The sequence below is a fragment of the Pseudopipra pipra genome, chromosome 3, assembly GCF_036250125.1.
Source record: "Pseudopipra pipra isolate bDixPip1 chromosome 3, bDixPip1.hap1, whole genome shotgun sequence".
NCBI classification, from domain to species: domain Eukaryota; kingdom Metazoa; phylum Chordata; class Aves; order Passeriformes; family Pipridae; genus Pseudopipra; species Pseudopipra pipra.
The window spans coordinates 111,021,727-111,038,313 of NC_087551.1; the positions used below are offsets into that span (position 1 = coordinate 111,021,727).

At 40.2% G+C, this 16,587-nt stretch overlaps 1 protein-coding gene across 3 annotated transcripts in view; it reads left to right on the top strand.

The window, feature by feature from the left end:
* RCAN2 (regulator of calcineurin 2) overlaps positions 1–16,587 on the top strand; it is an 87,807-nt gene that overhangs the window by 41,489 nt on the left and 29,731 nt on the right. Inside the window, exon 1 of one of the 3 annotated variants that reach the window (XM_064650727.1) lies at positions 2,697–3,082. The exons of the other annotated variants lie outside the window; for them this stretch is intronic. Coding sequence (XP_064506797.1) covers positions 2,996–3,082 — 87 coding nt within the window. The 5' untranslated portion in view covers positions 2,697–2,995. Of the gene's footprint in view, positions 1–2,696; positions 3,083–16,587 lie in introns of those variants that run through there. 3 annotated transcript variants of the gene reach the window in all.

A 16,587-nucleotide genomic window follows, 5' to 3' on the forward strand; every position in this document is an offset into this window, starting at 1 on the left:
TGTAAGTTGAAGTACTCAAAAGCTTTGTAGAGTTTTTCTGTTAGGTAATCTTTGTTTTTGAGAAGCAAAAACAACTAGGTTATCTTTGTAAAGAACTCACTAAAATGCCCTAGTGAGCTAGAGTGGTTTTTAAGGGGAAGAATTAGGTTATGCTTTGGAATAGGCAAGAAGAAGCAAAAAATGACAGTAATTGTGATCTCAGTAAGGTTTCCTTACTCATATGGAGTGGAAAAATTGTGATGATTCTCTTTTGAAAGGAGATGAATAGTAGAAGTACAGGAATAATCATGAAGTGGAACAGGTCAGTTTGCACATCAGGTACCATTTTTTGTAAGAAAATTAAGGCTATTGAAATTTATAGGTGACCGTTTTAAAAGTGAAAAAAAGGGAAGAAATTGTTATGGAACTATCCAGTGTAGCTCTATATTGTCAGATCTTTTTTCCATCAATGTGGAACCACTCTCAGGCTGGATATCGCTTTCACTGTCGATGCCTTTACAGACCTTAGTGACCAGCATTGTCTAACTCCTGATCTTTTCCTTTTTAAAATGTTTGTTACGTTTTTGTCCTGTTGGTCCATTACTGCTAAAACTTTCAGTAGGCTCAGATGCATATGACTCATCTTTGCTTTCACTGTTTCCTCCCAGCTCTTTGATAACTACTTACTACATTCTCAGTTTTCTGGTGCCGTGATTTTTCCATTGCTGTCTGCATAGACCTTCACTCAGGCATCTTTATGGCTTTTTCCTCTGTTATCACATATGTATTATATTTGAATATATGAATAAAAGTTCCTCTAAACATGCATAAAAATATTAACTTCAGATTCTTTCTAAAAGGTGGTTTCCTATGGTTTATGAGAGATCTTGAGAGTGATTAAGTAACCAGTGTACAAAGCAATTGATAATAATACACAATATGGATTTGTTTACTGCCTTGTGCTGCCATTTCTGTTGGTTAGTGTAGTCTGGGTCTGTAAAATCTTTAGTGCTGGGATATGTTTCTGACCTGGGTTTGGATCCTTGTGATTACTGATGAGGAGATTACTATAAATGTAAGTTAGAAAGTGGGAAAATGATTTAATAGAACTTAGAAAACAATGTTCTGATAAGACATCTTGGCTTTTCTGTATCAGCATCTAACCTCACCACCTGCTGGCAGGGATAAAGAGTGTGTAACTGGTCAGAGGGTGGCCTGTCATCAGCTAATCTGGAATTCCCAGCACTTAACAAATTTACAGTGCTGGCAGAAGAATAAGGCAAGAAGCTGGGTTGGCTGGAGGCTTATCTGGAGCCACGTCTGCTTTTAGATCTCTGAATGCACAGTTTTGGTGCAAAAAACTTCATGTATTTTCCCTGTGTGTGTTCATTTTGAATTTCATCAAGGGTATGTCAGTTTGCAACCTGAACTGACTGTGGCTCAATGTATGTGACTGAGGGAGTTTTAGACAACCTGATTTAAGTGTCAGTAGCAAACTATGTGCAGCATCACAGAACGGGGTACAACCTGCAACACCAGAATCAAAGAGTGGTTTGGTTGGAAGGGACCTTAAAGACCATCTTGTTCCAAACCCCTGCCATGGGCAGGACTAGAATAGGTTGCTCCAAGCCTCACCCAGCCTGGCCTTGAACACTTCCAGGGATGGAAGTGTTACCAGCTTTTCTTGGCAACCTGTGCCAGTGTCTCACCACCCTCACTGTAAAGAATTTCTTCCTAACATCAAATATAGATGTTATAAGTATATCTGTCAATGGAGTTAAACAGAGCAGTCTCTTAGACTGAGCTATCAGCTGTTCCTAGGTTCATATCAATAGTTACATGTTTTAATTCTGCCTGTTAATCTGATTTATCCATAAATGTCAATTCTAGGCCTACAAAAATTACGGGTAATTATGGATCACAAGAGTGAAACGGTAGAGGAGAAATAATGGTGCCAGTCTGGGATAAAGATCACTTTAGAAGTCCCAAATTTGTAGATATTTTATTTCTATAATTAAAAAAATAAACTTGGAAAGAATAAACACCCGAGTCAGCAGGTGTGAAGCCTCTTCAATTTACTCATATCTGTTTCTTTCAGTTGAACACTGTTATATTTGTGAAGGGTTAACCCCAAGGATGGATGGTATAGAGGCTGCCTAGTGCGGAGCCCTAATTTCAAGGAAATTTTCATGTTCTGTTCTTTGAAGGGGTATTGACTTCCAAATCACACACCGACATGCCTCTGATCTTCCTGGGGATGAGTCATAGTGCAACGTGTATGTCGAAGCGCTGGGATCAAATTTGCAGTGTGTTGATCACTCCTGATGATAGGACTAGATGTTCTCTAATCCCGTGTGTGGGGTTATGGAGCATGCCTTATTAAAAAAGAATACTTAAAGCTATTAAAACCAGAATGCTGAGGGTTTTGTTGATTTGTTTGTTGTTTTTTTTTCATTAGTGCCCTGCTGTAGATTTTAAAGTACAATAAAGTAGCGAATGCTACCTTGAGCTTGGTGGCTTTAAATGCTGGGTTAATTTACACTCAGAGCAGAGCTTTCGGTGTCAGGCGATCTTTTTTTTTGCCAACATAAGCACTCAGCTGAAACAACAGCTATGACTCAGTTGACAGTGAACGCTGCTTGAATTGATTTAGTCCGAGTTCAGATTTAGCACATAATCATGTTCAATTTGATCCACCGTGCTGCCTAGAGATAAAAGGGTTGAAAAAATAGATTTAGCTTATGTCAGTCTTTGTGGTGATGTCATTGCCATGAGAGATGGAATAGCGCTGTTACTATGCTGTGCCTGCTCAGTTGGTGGGTGTACAGGGGAAAGGCAAGGAGCAACTCAGTTTAGTGCAAAGAGCTCGTGCCAGAAGCTTGCAGTCATTGAGACAGAATTTTGGACTGTTCAATTGCAGTACTGAACTGAAGATTTTTTTATTTATTTTTTTTTTTTTTTCCTTCCAACCGTTTGTTACTCTGAGCTTGCCTAACTCTGTGTTCAAAGGCGGGGGATGCCAGCCCGTAGCATGGACTGTGATGTTTCCACTCTGGTTGCCTGTGGGGTTGATGTGGAGATTTTTGCCAACCAAGAGGTTAAGGTATGAGCCTTCAGTTCTTTTGTTACAGATGCTTCTTAGAAAAGCCTTTGGGAGCAATAGGCACTTGAATGTAGCCATTCAGAATAAGGAGGCAGATGAGATTCTGCTGCAGTAGTAAAAGACTTGCAGTTAAAAAAAAATCTGTTAATTAGGAGAGAGAAATATGGGAGAGGAATTGTGCCTGCTTTTTACTGTGTTTTGATAAGCTGAAAGAATAGGCTGGTGTTTACTCTTTAATGATATAAGAAATGGGTTATATAACTGACATCTGTGCATATGCATGTTTCATATTCATAAAAAATCTTTCATTGTTAATTTTGTCAAGTTATTTTTAGTCCAGTGTCACTTTTTAGATCAGTCTTGCCATAAATGTTATTTATCAGTGCTGATAACCTTCAGATATTTTTACGCAGTTCAACAGTAGCTGTTTCTTTCCTTCAGATTCAAATCGTGAGTGCAGGTATAAATTTTTGCAAAGGGTTAAAAGTTTGTAGCAAGTGTTTTGGTGCATCTGCAATGTAACAGAACACAAAAAGTTGTGCATCTTGCATATCATATGATTACTTGATAAACAGTGCTTAAATCTAAGGTTGGGCTCATAGTCTCTTAATTAGACAACTGCTGTAGAAAAGTCATTGTGTGTAATTGCTTACTTTTGAAATCAATTATCTTTTTCATTTATTCTCATATTACTGCAAGAAAATCACTGCAAATTAAGTTTGAAAGAGGAATTTTAAGTATGCTTTTCACAGATCATCTGAAAGAGCTCACAGGCGTAATACAGTGTTATTCAGCAGTTTATTTAAAGGACAAAGGTACAGAGAAAATTAGTTTCTAATCTGATTGTTCTTAGTATTGAAAGAATGGAACAGGGTAAAAAGGATTTACAAATTGGAGGTCAAACTTTGAATCTCTGTTCTGTTTGATTCTGAATCAAACATTGAAGCCAGTGGAAATATCTGGAAATAAAACTACTTTGATTTGCAAGAGGTTATGATTATTTTTTATTTCCCTGTTAGTTTGTTACCAGGTGAGATCATGTATAGTTTTTACAAATGCTTTTGTGTTGGCAGCAAGAGATTCTTCTTAATTTAAGAAGCTTTTCCCTAGCAGTTTCATACTGGATTTAGAGATGAAACAGTGAGTAATTCAGAGGAATGATTCAGATGAGCAGTTTTGCCTGCACTGGGACATGTTTCCTGTATTATTTTGAAGTAGTAAATCTGGTTATTCCTTTTTTCTTCTTCTTTTTTTTTTTTTTTAACTTAAGAACATATTTTTTAACATATAGGATTTACACTTGCATTGGTATGAACTCATATCTGGCTCAACTGTCTTTTATTATATGGTGCACGTTCAGTGTAAGACTATGCAAAGAAATTAAAGTTGTAGTGAGCTTCTTGTTTCTTATTCATATTTCAGTAGCAATGAAAAAGCAAAATTTTGGCTTCCATAAATCAGCAGAAAGCATTCCATTGACTTAGGCAAGACTTTGATTAGCCTTATTTAAGCTGCAGCATCTGGAAAGTGTGGGCCAGAAACATGAGATAAAAGAGAACAAAAGGGTTACAGAAACATTGCAGTTGCAGGAATTGCAATCCCTTTCATGTTACTTGGACTTCCTGTACCTTGCTTGCTCTGGTTAAAACTGCTGGGTTTTGTGGTTTTTTTTTTTCCTTATGTCTGAATTAAAATGTTGATTGCAAAGACTTTGGGTATATTTACAGTGGGGACTGCACTGCAGACTGCACTGCAGCTCAGAAATGCTAAGTCTACTTCGAAGTTGCCTGGCTTAGATGCTGCCAGCAGTGTGTCCTGAGTGACCCAGAGCTCACTGCAGGCTCATTTTCACCCAGTTGTCACCAAACTGCTGCCTAAGCCTGGCCAGCTCTGTGCTCATCCCCAGGCTCTCCACACAGCAGCCAGCAGTGTGGGCATCCTCCCTGTGAAAGTTTCAGTGCTACTGATAGTTTAAAGGTGGAGAGACCTACTGCTCTCGGATCACTCCCAGGAGACCTGCAGGGAAAAAAGAGGATTTTTTTTGTGTGTCTGCAAGAGGGGTTCACTTCAAGGTCGGGTTTTTTGTTGTGACAGTATGGTCCAGTCAGCATAAAAATGTTTCTGTGACTTTGATAGGATGGGGAACATCAAGCTTTAGGGTTAAAATGGGAAGAGGCTGTTTCTGAGAAGCGATGGGGATGGAAGTTGAAGTTAAAAGAGCAAAAGAAAGCACAGAATTCCTTCCTTCTCCCCTGCCCTGTTCTCCCATGAGTATCCACCCCTCTGTCCAGCCCTTGTGCAGGTCAGCAGGAAGGCACAAATAGCATTGACAGCTGAAGTCTAGGCTATTGTCCCTTCCATTTTCTTCTCCAATAAAGCTTTTCGTGTAGGGGGAAGTTTTTTAGTAGGGAACCTTCTGGCTGTGTGAAGGGAACGTTCCTTCAGTGGTGGAACAGATATTAAAGATTTTACGATACATGTGGTGCTTGGGGAGATTTGCTCAAATGAACTCTTGGTCCTGTAGAAGTAGTTCTCTGATATCAGCAAGGACTGTGTTTAGGGTTTAGGATATGCTTACAGCATATCTCACTTTAATTCTGTTTAGGTTCAGAACTGACATGAGGCTTGGGAGAAGGATATTGTCTGCAGTGAGACATTGTTCTCCCATGAGGCTTGGAAGAAGGATGCTGACTGCAGGGAGCCACGATTCTCCTGTGAAGCTTGGGAGAAGGATGTTGGCTGCAGGGAGCCATCTCTTTGCCACTTGTGGTGTGTGGTTTGGCCGCTCCTGGGAGATGGAAGGGGGTGCCAGGCCTGCAGTGGCACAGCTCAGTGTGTTCAGGCTCTGGAGCAGCAGCTCTTGCTGCAGGTGGCAATGGGGACTCCTTGAAGTTGCCAATTTTCAAGAGCACTGACCCTTCAGTGCTGGGCAGTTCTTACACAAAGCTGACACTCGGCATGGGGCTTGGAGCTCTCCAGCTTATTGCTGCTTTTCCACCTATGTAGGCGACCTTGTTGTAGGCACTGTGCTCTTAGCATCTGGCAGTCAGGCTTGGAAACACTCTTTTTTCTGTTTGGCCTCTGGAAAAGGGGAGCAATTGCTTAGTACTGAAGGCAAAGCTTTTTAGTTGCAGCATTTGGAGAGTCTCATCCTTTCAAAAAACAAAGGTTTGTATGGCTGCCCTGGAAATGGCAGCTGGCTCACAGCACTGGCACTGTTGGTTTGTCATCCATGAACCCGTCCAACCAGCCTCTCAGTTTTGATCAGCTGCTGCTTTGAATTGTCTTTTCTAATCCAAAATTGGGTCAGGCTAATCAACATGTTACTAACTGTACAGTGCCTGTAGATCAGGAACTGGTGAAGTTGAGAAGGCAACCACAGAAATCATGAAGTGCAGTTCTGCTTTGAAGTTCACCTGGATAATTAAAATTCTTCTTTCAGTGCCTCTAGACGATAATTTTATGTAATGATCTTTGTTATATAAGCAATTAGTTAATGAATATCTTGTTTCTTTCTAATAGAGAATTCCAGACATCACTGACACAGTGGCAGAGAATTTAAACTCATGCTTCTTACTCTAAGCAACATGTTCTTATATGATTAATTCTACATATTCCCTCTTCAGTTATGCTCACATGCACTGTTCTCCTCAGAAGCAAGGTAGGACTGGGACAATTTGGCATTAATGATCACATTTTTATCTGAAGACTGTAATGTAAAGTAATGTGGATGGGGCCATTATCTTAATGCAGGAAAAAACGACGTGGACGTGAGCCAGGCAGCAAAGGGAAATAGTAGAAATAGTTTCACTGTTTTGACTGTATTGCTTTGGAGCATTAATCCCATTGGAGCAGGATCTCTGTCAATCTGTAAACTCGTTACTCAGCTCCAGCGAGCACCCTGCTAATAGGAATTGTTTGGGATGGATGGGTTGGAGGTCAGTCACTGCCCTGCAGTTGCCTTTGAGAGGTTTAGTAGACTAAACTTCTGAGGTCTAGAGGGCAAAAGCACACTAGATGCTTGTGGTTTTTGCTTTCCACTTTAATTCTCTGCTTGTACAATGGCTCATTTACAAAGATGTTCTGAGGTTTAAAGTTTAACTGTTCTCAGATTAGAGTCAAGTGAAGAAAGCTGGAGGAAAAGGAGTGTAGCTGCCCCTCTAGATGCTGCCAGCTGTTCAGTGGCAGAAAGCTTGACTTGCTGGGAGAGTTGCTGGGTTTCTTTGTTTAAATTCTTCTCCTTAGCCACATGAGCTTGGTTTGTGGGGAGAGACTGTTGCACAGTCATAAGACTCCACAGACAGGCTATAAGGAGGGAACCAAACAACAGCATGACTACCAAAAATACCCTGATGGCTAGAAAGGTCTGCTTTATAACTTCTGTTGGCATTTTCTGTAGTTGGCAGTTATTTTTATTTGCAGATAAGATTGTGTCTGTGAAATCTGCAGGATCCAATAGTTCTGCTGGAGAAAAAGACATGGATGTCTTTTGATTTCTGCTCACTGTCTGTCTTCATCTAGAGTAAGCATTAAAGAGGAGCTTCCCAGATGCCATAGTGCTGTTCCAGCACAGTGACCCTGCTGTGGGCTTCAGTGTCAGCCCTGAGAGACTCTGAGCCAGCAAACCTGGGGCTCACTGAGGTGCTGCTGATAACCTGTGTTACAGACATAGGTTAGGCCTTGCCTTTGTCCTTCTAACAGCCCCTTGTGAAGGCAACTAAACTCTTTAAAAAGTTTCTAAATAAGTGAAACAGTAGTAAGACACCTGAGGTCATTATGTGCCCTTTGGGGTTACGTTCAATTACTTGTGTTTGCTTTTCCCTTGACTCAGACGAAGGGAATGCTGCTGTTTCACCAGAGGTCAGTGGCAGCTGCAGGTTCTTATGCAGCTGGAATATGGACAAGCTTTCTGTTTCTCCTTCTTGACCCTTTTAATGCTAACAGGGAACAGCAGTTTTGTATTCTCTCTGATCCTCCTTTCTGTTGGAAGTCACATGAAGATATTTCCCCTTCATAAGGATAACTAGACAATGAGCAATTTCTCAAATGAAAATAAATAACAGCTATAATGCGTTGGTAGAAGGTGCAGCATTAATCCAAGGCAGGTAATACAGTAAGATGGACCTTGTAATTATGCTGATAAATAGCCCAGCCTATCTGAGGAGCAACGAAGAGATGATGATTTTCTTCAGCAGATTTGAAGAATTAATCAGTACAGCTAAAGATTGAGGCACTTGTAATACAGATGTAAGTGTGATACTGATTTGTTATTGAATAATTACTTTGGCTGGAATTCCCAGAAGAACCTAGAGAGGTGAAGTATCCAAATTCTTTGTTTTTCTCAAAAAAAAAAAAAATAAAATCTAGGACATGTTTTCAGGTGTACAGTGATCTAGTCTCATTCTCCTCTGAAGGTGCTGTACATGTGCACTCTTTTGTCTCAAATTTTACTGATGCTGTTTGCTGCTGCTTAGCATGACTAAGCTTTGATACTGAATGAAGTTGCAGGTTTTGAGGCAGAGGTCTGCACCAACCTTGCATCTTTAATGTTTTTTTTTGTTCATAGACTAATGTATATGCTTTATGGTTGGACAGTTCTTCCCTTAATATTTTCTAGGGATGATTCTACCAAAAGCCTTAAATAATCTACTCAGTTCTGATCTTTCATGTGCTGAACAGCCTGTTTGCTTTGGAAGATGTTATCTAATCGTGTGCTGGCGTGCAGACAACCGTGACAGTGTGGTCTTGAGCAGAGAATTCTTCCTTGGCAAAGAGATGCTAAAGAAGAAGACTACCACAGTTTATCAAACACTTGGCTAACACACAGGCTGCCAAGGTCCAGAAACTGGCCAAGCAAAGCTTCCAGTCAGTGCTCAGTTGCTGGAAGAGTGTGTGTTTTCCATCCCCATATTTACAGTGGTACCAGCTTTGTGTGCAAGAGCTTTTCGTGAAAATTTCCCCCATTAATATGACTAAGTGTCAATAAGCACCTTCTCCTTGCAAATGCCAGCAGAATTAAAATTTCCCCCTTGGGAGATTTCTGAGACTGTGCTGTCCAACCCTCCTTGAAGTAACTGTATTTATTGACTTCTTTTGTTGAGTCTTGACTCTTGTGTTTGTTGTAGGTCCTACAGATGAGCCTCAGTTGATGCCAGTGTGAGGCACGACAACTTAGCTGCTCTCTGCACTAACTGCAGTATAAATATTGCACATTTAAATTTTTTTGCCAAATAGTAAACCTCTCCCCTTTTTTTCCCCTCATTGCCATTGCTTCTAAAATGCATGTGCAGCCATTGAGTTTGGCTCCAATCTGTTCTCCATCTAGAATTCAGGTTGATTTTTGCTTTGTTCATGTCAATTCCTGAAAGCACAGAGCACCTTCTCATAATATCAGTGTTCTTGTGATGTGTTTAATTGTCCCCATGTGGAATTTCTGTTGTTGCTGAATCAAGGAGAAGCCTCTGGTTGTAGCAGCTCTGATGGAGTAAACAGCCCAATTGTCCTTGCAGAATGGGAAACCAGCTGGACAGGCTGGGTGCTGCAGCAGCATCTCCCTGGCAGTGTGTCCGTTCTGTACACCTGGAGTTGCTGAAAAACCTCGAAGTGTTGTTATAGATAAAATAGATAAAATTCCAAGTATTCTCACTTGCAGATGGAGAATTAAGGAACCAGGAAGTAAGTTTTCTGATTAGGAAAATGGATTGGAATGTATCAGAGCTGGTGTAATTAGTAGCCCTTGGTTTTAACAATCAGGTTCTGTAGATGTTCAATCTCAAATGTTATTGAGCAGTTGATGTTTTCCAGAGAGCAAGGAGCTTTGCTTACTTAAGCTGGCTTTGGTTGGTTTTTTTTTGTTGTTGTTGTTATTTGTTTGGTTTTTTAACTAGCCCAAACTTGCTACTTTTCAGAATCTCCATTAGATTTTTGCAGCATCTGGATGGAGAAGCTGACTTTATCTTGCAGGATGGCTTCATATTTAGCAGGAGCAATATCCTGCAGCATGGAAGAGCCTCCAGTTTTGCAGCACCAGATACTCCCATCTGTTGAAATAATAGTCACTGAGCTGAGAAACCCAATGAACCTGTTGTGCTCAGAGCAGTAGCAAGAGGCAGCTGTGCAGGGGAATTTCTGCAGCTCAGTTTGTCACTCACAGAAGAATCTCTCCTGTAGTGAGTAATATGCTGGCCATGAAAAGGTGGAGGTGATTCATACAGCTGAATCATGCAGCATGACTTCTGCTGTGTTATACTCATGACTTGGCCAGAGAAGAGGTAACCTTGCAGAAATCTCACTTGTTCTTTTGTTCATGTAGGTCAGATGTGCTGGAGTGAGGCAGATGAACAATTTATGGTAAAAAAAACCTGCTAATCCTCTCAATAAAAGAAATTCCATTTATGGAGGAGATAAGAAGATTATTGTTTTATTAGCTGTACAAATCTTATTCAAGCTTTACCAACCTCAAGTTTCATCATCCTTTGCCATGCATTCTCTTGCCCGATGATAAGGTTCATTCAGTTTTGGCCACTTTTCCATGTTTCTTAGAGAGAACCAATAACTAAACCACTAAGAATAAAAGGTTTTTAATTGTCTAAATAATTAGACCTATACTGGGAAATTTGTTTTAACCACCACTTCTCTGTGGCTGTTGTTTTGTTGTGGGTCCTTGTTAGTTGTGTTGGGGGTGATGTGATGTGTGTTGTGTTTTGTTTGGGGGATTATTATTTTATTTGCTAGTGCTGATACAAAAAAAAACAAAAACAAAACCCACCCACCATGAGAAATGGCCTTTTTCCCTCAAAGAGGAACATTTCTTTAAGAGAAGCAAATATATTTAAGGGGCAGGTCAGAGGTGGAAGTCCTCCAAGCTGTGGTTTTAACCTGAGAGAGGAGGAAAGAAGTTGTTTAAGCAAAATGTGGCTGAAATGAGGAAGGGGAACATAGGGTGTCAGAGGATGGAAGTTACTGTGAAGAAGTGCTTCTGTGGTGAAAGACCAGGAGTGGAAAAAACCCTTGTGGAGGCTGGGGAAGGGAAGGCAGGTTGTGGCAGGACTTCTGAGCGAGAGGGTGACAATGGCAGGGAAGTCAGGATGGAGGGAGAGTTGATGAAAACAAGAATAATCAATGGAAGACCAAGGTGGGAACAGATGACTTTGACTTCTCATGCTGTAGTGGAATTATTTAAGGGTAGAAGATGACACCAGATGCCAAAAAAACCCATTGATAGTCTAAAAAAGGAAGAGTTCGTGACAAAGCTTTCAGCAGGCAGGTGTTAGCATCATTAAAACCTTAGTTAAATTAATCTTGACAGCTTTCTACTTTCCTGAAAGCATCTTCCACCTACAGGTAACAAAATCCCTTTATGAACTGTTACTCTGGGTTGCTGCTGCTCTTCTTTCAACAACCTCCTCAAAATTTTTTGCTGTTAAATGTCTCACAAGGAATTAAATGATTGAACATGGATAGACTACATATGCATGCATGGGACAGAAAATATTTTGGAAAGCTTACCAAGAAAATCAAATCTATTTTTTTAAATATATCTTATTCCTACCTTCTTTGTCTTTCTTTCTGCTTCATCCTTCTGGAATGCAAGAAGGAACTGTGTGTTTTCCCATGTTGTTTTTGTTCAGTGTGGTAGATGATATTAGAAATAAATAATAATTTTTAAACTGTTGAAAGTAAGTGATACAGTAAGATGTGATATATCAAATAATGAAAATGTTCTGTGTGCATTTGTTTGCAAATGGAGGTAGGTAATTTAATTTGATTTTCTATTTTGATTTTATCAATTAAAGAAGAAATTAATAGTGGCAAGTACTGGTGTGGAAAATTATTTTGAGGTAAGCTTTTGAAATAAAGTCTGAAATCAGATGAACAAGGAAAACTTGTTTTGAAAAGACATTTTGAGCAACCTTATGGAGCTGGTAAATAGTGTTTCCTAAGAAGATTATCTGGGAGACCAAGAAGTACATGAGAATTAGCAGCTAAGGAGGCACTTTTGAATGCATAATGGAGATTATCTATCCTGATGCAAAGGACAGATGAGATGTACGTTAAGAAACTATTAGAGCTAGATCAGATACTCCTTTTGCTTTACAGCAGTTTAAAGATTCATATATATATATATATATATATATATATATATATACATCCGTGCATAAATCAAGTGTGCAAAATCACAAAATAAATTTCAATTAGCAGAGGTTTTAAATAAGAACAAGGAAAGTTTCGTGATGTATAAAAATTAAGAGAAAAAACAATGTGCAAATCCATTAACAACAAGATACATAATGTGGGGAGAGTTATGGTGTGACTGATTTCATGTGTGTTATATAAAGGGCTTGAAAGATAAATCAGCTACATTAATAGAAAAAACCCCAACCCTAGTAGTGGCCAGAGCAGAGAAAAACTGCTAAAAATACGTCAGTAAGACATTTATTTAAGTGTATAGGACCTGCTAAAATCTACCTAAGAATGCTTAAGGATGTAGTTGAAATAATTTTTTACTATATGAAATTATCTTTGAGAATTCATAGGTTATAAAGAGACCGCTGAGGATGGGAGATGGAAAGAAAGAAATAGCATTTGTGTTTAAAAGGGTGACGGGGAGAAAGGCCTGGATAATTACAGATTATTTTTATCTGACTTAATTTTGGAAATAAGTTTGTAAGTACTTTGTAAGTAATTAGGCCTGGATTGTCTAGACCAAATCATGTGAAACCAATATGCCTTCCTTGTTTGACAGGGCAGCACGATAAGTGTGATAAAAGAGATGGGGAATGTAGATATTTTGACTGAAACTTTCACACTGTTCAAATAATTTCCATAAGTAATCTACATTCTAAATATAATTTCCGTAAGGTGGGTGCATAGTTGTTTACAGGATGTCTAAACCAGAACCAGTTCATTCTCAAATGGTGAAGACATTTAAGTAGATAAGCCCACATGTTTCTTCCTGGAACCAGGTTGAGATTAATGACAGTAGTCAACAGAGAAAAACCTTAAAAACATGTGGACGACAGTGTTCTGGTGGGGCAGGGTCAAAATTCTGAACAATTGAGCAACAGGATGAAATTTAGTGCAAAAGAGAACACTTGAAAAGAAATCAAAGTCACAGCTCTATAAAGAAATCCTCATGTGTAAGCAGTTGTGTGATGCACGGATCTCGAGCTCTAGTGAATTGCAGTGGGTAATAGCAGTATTGTACTTCTGTGATCAAAAAAATGAAGAATCACTGCATGGTTTGGGTTCAAAGTGACCTTCAAATATCATCTCTTTCCAACCCCTTGCCGTGGGCAGGGACACCTTCCACTAGACCAGGTTGCTCCAAGCCCCATCCAGCCTGACCTTGAACACTTCCAGGGATAGAGCATCCACAGCTTCTCTGGGCAATCTGTGCCAGGGCCTCACCACTCTCAATGTAAAAAATTTCTTCCTTAGGTCCAATCTAAACCTGCTCTCTTTAGTTTGAAAACCACTGCCCCTTGTCTGTCACTACAGGCCCTGGTAAAAGCTCTCTCTCCATCTCTCTTCTATATCCTCCTTAAGTATTCAAAGGCTGCAATAGGGTTTCTCCGTAGCCTTCTCTTCTCCAGGCTGAACAGCCCCAACTCTCAGCCTTTCCTCACAGGAGAGGTGCTCCAGCCCTCTGATCCCTTGTGGCCTTCTCTGGACTTGCTCCAGCAGGTCTATGTCTTTATGTCTTGTGCTGAGAACTCCAGAACTAGATGCAGGACTCCAGGTGGGTCTCAGTGGAGAGGAGTAGAGGGGGATCATCACTTCCCTCAACCTGCTGGCTCTTCCTTTTATACAGCCCAGGATACAATTCCCTGTATGTAATTCATGGACACACAGGAGACAGTGCCTGTCACTTATTTTCTCTCTTTGGTACAGTGATGCTGGGCCACCACAGCTGGTTTTCTGTGTGTTCTAAAGGAAGGCAGGTGACTGGAGAGGACGTGGTGAAGCTGCAAGAACATTAGAAGCTTGGCAAAGAGGCCAGGCTGGCAGCATTTATGCTCTTCTGTCACAGCTCGTTATTGGTGTGAGGGGTTATTCCACTTTTTGAAGTTGTAACAGAGCCTGGATTTGTGAAATAAAAATCTAGTCCCTCTTAGTATTTGGACAGTGGTTTGCAAGAGACAGGTGCTTTCTAACTGTTGTCAAGCTGTTGTGGTGGTGGTATTCTTGAGCATGTTGATTCTGTTGAGTGGCAGTTCATTAGTTTGGGTTCTGTGCTAATGTGGCCACTGGACAGTTTAAGTCAGTTTAACTACATTTGCTGTTGCACATGTGCTGTTTATCTCTGCCAACTGGTCAGACTTTTCAGATGCACCTTTTTTTTTTGGTCTAAAAATGAGATTTCACGTTGCGATCTTGTTTCCAGAGCCTAAGAAGAAAACCGCCGAAGTGTGAAATGTAGTACCTTTATCTTTAGAAACAGCTGATTATATTAGAGGAACTCCAGGGCTGTGTGACCAGCCAGCTTTCTGCAGGCGACTGCTAGTCCTTGAACCAGAATCTGAGAATCATTGAACTAAAAAGAATTCTTATTAATCAAGACAGCTGAGAGTAAAGCCAAATGTTGGGCCGTAACAGTAATAAGTATGCTGCTTATGTTAGGCAGAAATAAATAATTGGTGTACTTAAAATTTTAGAGGTTTGGGAAGTTGATGCGTTTTTGCCTGATTTTTTTAAATAAATGGATAAAGAGGAAAGATGTTTAGGTATCTACTTCATGCTTTTGTAGCAGATAACTAGACTGAAACTGTTGAAAAAGTGTAGTTATGTAAGCTACCTGCCCACAATCTTGACTTCCAAGGTAGTGATATTTTTGGGGGTAGGGGAAAGAGCTTGGCATACAGTAGCAGTCACGAAACAGGGCATTACTCAATGCATGCTGCATCCTAGAAAACAGTACACAGTATTTTTTCATGTCATTGGCTCCGTGTTTGCTAACATTTCTGCTTAAGGTTTAACTATATTATATAGTTTTATAGTTTATGTATTTTATAGTGAAACAGAAGCAGAGCAAAGGACATTAACAGTTTCAGAAAGAACAGACTTGGATAAGGAGAATTTACTTTAGAAATAAGTAATTGGTGTAAGTATGGTAAAATGATGCTTAAGGGGAGTGTACACTTGTGTGTAAAATGAAGTATGTGGCTGATAATGGATGCAGATTGGTACCTAATAAACTACTCTATTTTAATGGTTTGGGTTGGAAGGGACATTGAAGACCATTCCAAACCCCTGCCATGGGCAGGGACACCTTCCACCAGACCAGGTTGCTCCAACCTGGGTTTGAACAGTTCCAGGGATGGGGCATCCACAGCTTCTCTGGGCAACTCATGCCAGGGCCTCCTCACCACCCTCACAGCAAAGAATTTCTTTCTTATGTCCAACCAAACCTGCCCTCTTTCTGTTGAGACCACTCACCTATAGGAAGGTACCCTTGTTGATTTATTCTCCCCTAAATGTTTAACATAAAATTTGAGGCTTATATGTAGAAAGTCCAGTTCTGTTGTGTTTCTGACTTGAGTATCCCTTAAAGAGAGTCTGGACTCAGCTGAGGGACTTGTGGGATGAACGTGTTTCCTTTTAGTTGATAATTTGCCCTTCTTAATTAAATACTAGTCTCCCATACTGATTAAGTACACAGTTTTCAATTTCAATTGAAAAGTGTAAACTCTATTCTTGAGGTTACAACTGATGCTGCTTCTGCTGTGCAGTGATGTGCAGCTGGGTGCAGGTACAATCCATGCATCAGGCTGAGTGGGCTGAGACACCCTCTGGTATTTGAAGATGAAACCACAGCAGTGAGCAGGTTATTAAAATTGCTTCCCATTATTTTGACTGACTAATTCCCCCAAAATGGGCAGTCCCACTTCTTCTCCTATCATTTAGAATCTATTTGCACCAAACTTTAGTGCTTTGAAAATCTCATTGACCTCAAAGTCAGACTCTTTGAGTCTACACTGTGTCAGGGCAGTTTTAGGTTGGATACAAGGAAAAGGTTCCTCACCCAGAGGGTGATTGGGCACTGGAACAGGCTCCCCAGGGCAGTGGTCACAGCATCAAGCCTGAGAGAGTTCAAGAAGTTTTTGGACAATGCTCTCAGGCACATGTTGTGACTCTTGGGGAGTCCTGTGAAGGGCCAAGAGTTGGACTTTGATGATCCTTGCAGGTCCCTTCCAGCTCTGGATATTATCTGATTCTATATGTCTGTCTCCAGCATGACACGCTGGGCACAAGGGCATTCACAAGACACCTTTCTGTGACACACAGGCAGTGTGAAACAGTGCCACAGGGCAAGAAACTCTGTGGGATACTAATAATTTTTATGTGTCCTACTTATTTTAAAAAAAACATGTTCATAAAAAGAAGAAAATCTCCTTTTAGTACCACTCTGCTTGCCAGTCACAGGACTTGTGCCTTCTTACTCACTGCTCTGGATCTGTGGAGAGCAGCTTCAGTTTCATAATGCCAGTCCAGTATCTTTTTAA